General features: G+C 36.7%; 1 protein-coding gene across 1 annotated transcript; it reads left to right on the top strand.

Moving 5' to 3' along the window:
• The first annotated feature begins 3,913 nt into the window (after positions 1 to 3,913).
• LOC137626225 (uncharacterized) lies at positions 3,914 to 6,744 on the top strand. Its single transcript, XM_068357299.1, has 3 exons — positions 3,914 to 4,307; positions 4,838 to 5,778; positions 6,073 to 6,744. Exons 1-3 carry the CDS (start codon positions 3,914 to 3,916, stop codon positions 6,742 to 6,744), a joined length of 2,007 nt encoding a protein of 668 aa, XP_068213400.1.
• Positions 6,745 to 7,078: the final 334 nt, after the last annotated feature.

A 7,078-nucleotide genomic window follows, 5' to 3' on the forward strand; every position in this document is an offset into this window, starting at 1 on the left:
GTGAAAGGTAATGCTTACCCTCTTTTGGGACCAGCACAGAGTAGTGATGGCGGACTTCCTGGACAAGGATAATACAATTATTGGGACATGCTATGTTTCACTACTGCGTAAATTGCAAGAATCGGTCAAACTTAAAATACGCGGCTACTGACCAGAGGAGTACGACTCCTTCAAGACAATTCTCTAGACCACAACTCGCATTTCGCCCAGACTAAAGCACACTCTTGTGGCTAGGAAATTCTTCCACAACCCCCTTTATTCTCCTGACCTGGCACAATCTGACTTTTTCACTTCTTTCCAACCAGGAAGTAATTTTTGAAGGGAACACGTTTTCCAAATGATGACACACTGATTTCCAGGGTGGAGTCATGGTTTCAGACTCAACCCACCGACTTCTACAATCATGGTCTCCAGAGTTGCAAAAAAAGATAGGAAAAATGCATAACACTGGGCAGTACCAATGCAGAAAAAGACTAATAACTGCTCCAAGTTTTGTCTGTATGTCTGTTGGAAGTGGGTCAGGGGTAATCTTTATATATTTATTCAAAGGAAATAGTGTATTTTATAAAATAAAAATGAGCCACTGCTCTAGTATTATTAGAATATAACATTTAAAGTACCATAAAAACTTATCTTTTTTTTTATAAATCAGAAAAGAAAAAAATAGTAGTAAAGTAGGAAGAAATATTCCAAATAAATATGAACGAACAAAGGCCGAAAGAAGGTAACGACAAGGATGATATAAAAAAAAGACGGGGATAATGATATAGAGAGATCTGTAACAAAGGAACAGAAGCGAGAAGTGTAAGGTGAAAAGAAATTGGGTTGTAGAGAACATAACACTAAGGCAAAAAATAAAGAAATATACGAAATAAAAATGAAAGGGAGTAATAATAAGAGATCTGAAACAAAAGAACAAAAGGGAACCGGGGAAAATAACGAGAAAGATTAAAAGAACATAACACTATGAAAAGGAAGATAAAACAATACGAGAGACCCAAAAATATACGAGAAGGAAAATAGGAGTAAAGAGAGAAAAGGAGTAAAAGCAAAAAGGATAAGCCAACACGAACGAGCGGAGAAAATAGAGGAAAGGGAATTGGGAAGGAGTCACAACCGTATGAGAGAGAGAGAGAGAGAGAGAGAGAGAGAGAGAGAGAGAGAGAGAGAGAGAGAGAGAGAGAGAGAGAGAGAGAGAGAGAAAATGTTCTAACAAAAATAGCTCTGCCTGTTACTTTACGTTTTTATTGGTCAAGAAAACACGCCAAGTTTAGTACAAATGGTAAAGGGAAATTTGATAATGAATTCGGCGAAAGTAATGTGACTATTTTTATTATATTTGGTAAAAAGTATAAAATGGAATGTCGACCTTTAGAAAAAAAATGGGATTTTTTATCACTTTTCTTAATAAATCCGTGAAAGAAAAAAAGCATGCAATTATACATTAGAATGAAAAACTATTTGTACATAACTTTGAACTGAATTAGAAAATAAATAATGGACTCGTTCTTCCTTAAATTTTGTAGCCTTCTGATATTTTTCTTTGATAATTTTTCTTCTATCTTATATTTTATTTTTGATTGCTGCACCTCAAAATTTACGATTCAAAATTCCAAACTTAAAAAATTCTAAGGAAATGATGGACGGGTCCACTCATCTCCCTGGCTAGAGAAACGCCTTCGGCGATGAAACAAGAATGCGACTGGAAAATCTTTGTTGGTAAACAAGAATGTATTTGAAAAATATATGAATGTTGAACTACAATGTGTTTGAAAAATTTATGAATATTAAACACAAATGGGTTTGGCAAACCTATGATGGTTTAAGAGATATGTCTAGTAAATTGTTGTTGGTTGAACAAGGATACGTCTGGTAAATATTTGATGGTTAAACGAGAATACGTCTGGTAAATCTATGAGGGTAGAATGAGAAGATTTCCGGTAAATTTGATATCTGAACAAGAATACGTTTGGTAAATAAATGAGGGTAGAACAAGAATACGTCTGGTAAATTTGATGGCTGAACAAGAATACGTTTGTTAAATCAATGAGAGTAGAACGAGAATACGTCTGGTAAACTTGATGGCTGAACAAGAATACGTTTGGTAAATCTATGAGGGTAGAACAAGAATACATCTGGTAAATTTGATGGCTGAACAAGAATACGTTTGGTAAATCTATCAGGGTAGAACAAGAATACGTCTGGTAAATTTGATGGCTGAACAAGAATACGTTTGGTGAAACTAGGAGGGTACAACAAGAATATGTCTGGTAAATTTGATGGCTGAACAAGAATACGCTTGGTAAATCATTGAGGGTAGAACGAGAATACGTCTGGTAAATTTGATGGCTGAACAAGAATACGTTTGGTAAATCTATGAGGGTAGAACAAGAATACATCTGGTAAATTTGATGGCTGAACAAGAATACGTTTGGTAAATCTATCAGGGTAGAACAAGAATACGTCTGGTAAATTTGATGGCTGAACAAGAATACGTTTGGTGAAACTAGGAGGGTACAACAAGAATATGTCTGGTAAATTTGATGGCTGAACAAGAATACGCTTGGTAAATCATTGAGGGTAGAACGAGAATACGTCTGGTAAATTTGATGGCTGAACCAGAATACGTTTGGTAAATCTATGAGAATAGAACAAGAATACGTCTGGTAAATTTGATGGCTGAACAGGAATACGTTTGGTAAATTTATGAGGGTTGAACAAGAATATGTCTGGTTAATTTCATGGCTGACCAAGAATACGTTTGGTAAATCTATGAGGGAAGAACGAGAAAACGTCTGGTAAATTTGATGGCTGAACAAGAAGACGTTTGATAAATCTATGAAAGTAGAACAAGAATACGTTTGGTTAATCTATGAGGGTAGAACAAGAATATGTTTGGTAAATCTATAAGGGTAGAACAAGAATATGTTTGCTAAAAATATAAGGGTAGAACGAGAATACATCTGGTAAATTTGATGACTGAACAAGAATATGTCTGGTAAATTTGATGACTGAACAAGAATGCGTTTGGTAAATCTAAGAAGGTTGAACAAGAATATGTCTGGTAAATTTAATTCTGAACAAGAATATGTTTGGTAAGTCTATGATGGTAGAACAAGAATACGTTTGCTAAATCTATGAGGGTTGAACAAGAATAAGTTTGGTAAATCTATGAGGGTAGAACAAGAATACATCTAGTAAATTTGATGGCTGAACAAGAATATGTTTCGTAAATCTATAAAGGGTAGAACAAGAAAACATCAAGTAAATTTGAGGGCTGAACACGAATACGTTTGGTAAATCTATGAGGGTAGAACAAGAATACGTTTGGTAAATCTATGAGGGTAGAACGAGAATTCGTCTGGTAAATTTGATGGCTGCACTAGAATACGTTTGGTAAATCTATGAGGGTAGAACAAGAATATGTTTGTTAAATCTATGAGGGTAGAACAAGAATAGGTTTGGTAAATCTATGAGGGTAGAACAAGAATACGTTTGGTAAATTTGATGACTGAACAAGAATAAGTTTGGTGAATCTAAGAAAGTTGAACAAGTTGAGGAAAAGGAAGACGATGTTAGAAATAAAAATGGGGAAACAGGTAATGGAAATAATGTGAATGATGGTGAGGTAACCCAACTGAAATTGGATATTTTAAAGGAGCAATCTAGGATTAAGGAGTTGGAGTATAAAGCACTTCAGCTTCAAGCTGAAGAAAGAGCAAAGGAAAGCGATCATGAAATCCAATCTTTAAAATTGCAGATGGGAGCTAATAATGGTAGTAATTGTAGTGATAAGGATAGTTTTAACCTGTTAAGTGCCCTGAAACTTGTTCCCAAATTTAATGAGGAAGACGTCTCTGAATTCTTCATTTCTTTTGAAAGAATGGCTTAGAAGTTGAAATGGCCTCGGGACATGTGGACCACTTTGGTCCAGTGTCGCTTAAAAGGTAAGTCCCAGCGTGTATATAATACACTTAACGAGGGTTTGTCATCTGATTATGATTCAGTGAAAGCGATAGTTCTGAAAGCTTACGATCTCGTTCCGGAGGCGTACAGACAAAAGTTTGGGAACTTTAAAAAGAATCCGGATATGACTTTCGTGGAATTCGCCCGAAAGAAAGAACAGTTCATGGACGACTGGTTAAAGTCCAAGGAGGTTGACACGTTTGGAAAATTACAGGAATTAATTTTGACCGAAGAATTTAAGAGGTCTGTGTCGAGGGAGCTAAAGATTCATTTGGAGGAGTTGAAGATTGATTTTTACAGGAGGTGGCAATTGCTTCCGATGAGTACTCCCTTGCACATAGGCAAGACTTGGTAAAAGATTTTCCCAAAACGTTCTCTCCCCGTAATGGAAATATTCACCAGGGAAAACCTTATCAGAAAAGGTCTACTGATTTTGATCAAAATAAAGGTGTTAACCGTAATGTAGATAGCAGTAAAAACGGAAGTGTAGAATCGCGTAGTTACGTGAATAGTAGTAAGTCTGGTGGTGGTAGTGAACGTAGAAAATCCCACGAGTCTGGTTTAAGGTGTTATTGGTGTAATAAGAAGGGTCATATAAAAGCGAATTGCTTTGCTATGAAAAATTACTTGGAAAGGAATAAGGAGGCTGTTGATATTGTTTCTGCTGAGATATCTTCAAAGAAAGAGGTATCAAACGGAAGTAAATGACTAAAATTTGCAAGGTACATATCGAATGGAACTGTTTTCACTGATGTTGACAAACGAATAGGACGTAGTGTTAAGATTCTTCGTGACACTGGTGCAGCACAATCTTTAATTTTGAAAAAGTCTGTACTTAGTTGGTTTAAATTTTCAAATACTGATTTTGTAGTTCTTGGAGGATTTCCTGATACTATTGCCTCCTATCCTCTCGAAATCATGTATCTAGAAACTGAGTATTACAAGGGAACGGTAAAACTGGCAATTGTTGACAGTTTACCTCTTCCCGGTATTGACATGTTATTTGATAATGATTTGGTGTTGCATGACGAAGCAATTTATTTCCCAATTTTGAGTGTTACAGAGATAGATGATGATAGGTATTTAGATGTTTCTGTATGTGAATCTACTTCCGTTATTACTCGTTCTCGTGCTCGAGAGATTGATCTTGATAATGTTAATTTAAACTTTGATGATATCAATGGACAAACGACTGACACGATGACGAGTAGTTGTAGTAATAGTAGTAGTAAAAATATTTTGTTTAATGATGTTGAATGGGAAGTTGATGCTTTAAAAGAAGCCCAAACAAATGAGTTTTCTAATTTTGATGTTGATGTTGATGATTTATCAAAACCTGCTTTTCTTAAAGAAGGTTGTTTGGTGTACAGAGTCAGTAGGTCAGTTAATGCACCTGCTGATCAGGCTGAGGTTAGGAAACAATTGATAATTCCAGAACGATACCGTTCTAAGTTGTTAACTTTAGCACATGAGAATAACATTGCAGGACATTTTGGGGTCAGGAAAACATTCCAGAAACTCTCTGAACATTTTTTTTGGCCTGGAATGCGTCGTGATGTAAAGAGACACGTATTATCTTGTAAGGTATGTCAACTCGTGGGGAAGCCAAATCAGAAAATTCCAAAAGCTCTTTTAATTCCTATTCCGTCAGTGGGGGAACCTTTCAGGGAGGTGATTATTGATGTGGTAGGTCCTTTACCGCGGACACGCAGGGGACATGAATATATTTTGACAATTGTTGATAGGATGTCACGATTCCCTGAGGCTGTCCCACTGCGGAGTATTAGAGGGGAGAAAATTGTCGAGGCACTGGTTAGCTTCTTTACGAGATTTGGTATTCCCAAAATTATTCAAAGTGACTGTGGTACAAATTTTACTAGTAGGTACTTTAAATGAAAAATGAATGAGTTAGGGATTAACCATGTTACTTCTTCCCCTTATCACCCTGAAAGTCAGGGCCAAGTGGAGCGATTCCACCAAACTCTTAAATCTATCTCAAGAAAATTTTGTTTGGAAACAGGTTGTGAATGGGATAAAGAGATCCCTTATGCTTTATTTGCAATCAGGTCAACACCTAATGAGACTTTGGGTTTCTCTCCCTTTCAGCTCATATTTGGACATTGTGTTCGTGGTCCATTGGATGTTGTGAGGGAACACTGGGAGGGAGAAACCCCAGATATGAATGTATTAGACTATGTATATAATTTACAGGAGAAACTTCATAGAGCTTGGACCTTTGCCCAGGAAAATTTAACAAAGGCTCAAGCTACTATGAAAACAAATTATGACGTTGGTACCCAGATGAGACATTTTGATCCAGGAGACAGGGTCTTGGTACTGCTTCCCATGCCTGGGAATCCACTCAAGGCTCGTTTCTCAGGTCCGTGGAAGGTACTCAAGAAATTGAATGATGTTAATTACCTTATTGAGACGCCTGAAAGACGTCGAAAAACCCAAATTTTCCACATTACTATGTTAAAACCTTTTGTTAGTAGAGAAGTAGAGGTAGATGTAGAAACAGTTTCACTGGTAGAAGTAGAAGTAGATCCTATGGTAGACATTAAGTTATCTGTGGGACCTGATGGTCTGTCCAATAATTCAAATATTCTTAATAACCTTGATGTTAAATTTCAGCACCTGGAAAAGGACAAAGCAACGTCCTTAACAATGTTAATTAATGGTTATAAAGATTTATTTCAGGATGTACCAAGACGGACTAACATTTTGGAACACGATGTTGATGTAGGGGAGGCAAGCCCTATCAAACAGTCCATATAGGTTGAATCCTTTCAAAAGGGACATCGTTAAAGACGAAGTAAAGTATATGCTGGACTACGGGCTGGTAGAACCCAGTTTTAGTCCCTAGAGCTCTCTCGTGGTACTGGTTAAAAAGGAGGGTGGCGAGCATAGACTGCTTTGATTATCGTAAGGTTAACTCTCTTACAAAGACAGATTCTTTCCCTTTACCTCGGGTGGAAGATTGTATTGACCGTGTTGGATCTGCTAAATACATTAGCAAATTTGATTTGTTGAAAGGCTACTGGCAGGTCGGTCTTTCTCCCAGGGCAAGGAAAATTTCTGCATTTGTGACAGGTGACGGACTGTATGAGTG

The sequence above is a fragment of the Palaemon carinicauda genome, chromosome 33 (genome assembly GCF_036898095.1).
Source record: "Palaemon carinicauda isolate YSFRI2023 chromosome 33, ASM3689809v2, whole genome shotgun sequence".
In the NCBI taxonomy this organism is placed as follows: Eukaryota; Metazoa; Arthropoda; class Malacostraca; order Decapoda; family Palaemonidae; genus Palaemon; species Palaemon carinicauda.

Excerpts from the sequence above, each read along its gene's own strand:
- LOC137626225 (XM_068357299.1), top strand. The coding sequence starts at position 3,914 with ATGTGGACCACTTTGGTCCAGTGTCGCTTAAAAGGTAAGTCCCAGCGT. Across the intron at positions 4,308-4,837 it reads GAGTACTCCCTTGCACATAG|TTCTTGGAGGATTTCCTGAT; the intron begins GCAAGACTTGGT and ends CTGATTTTGTAG. Across the intron at positions 5,779-6,072 it reads AGAAAATTGTCGAGGCACTG|CTCATATTTGGACATTGTGT; the intron begins GTTAGCTTCTTT and ends TCTCCCTTTCAG.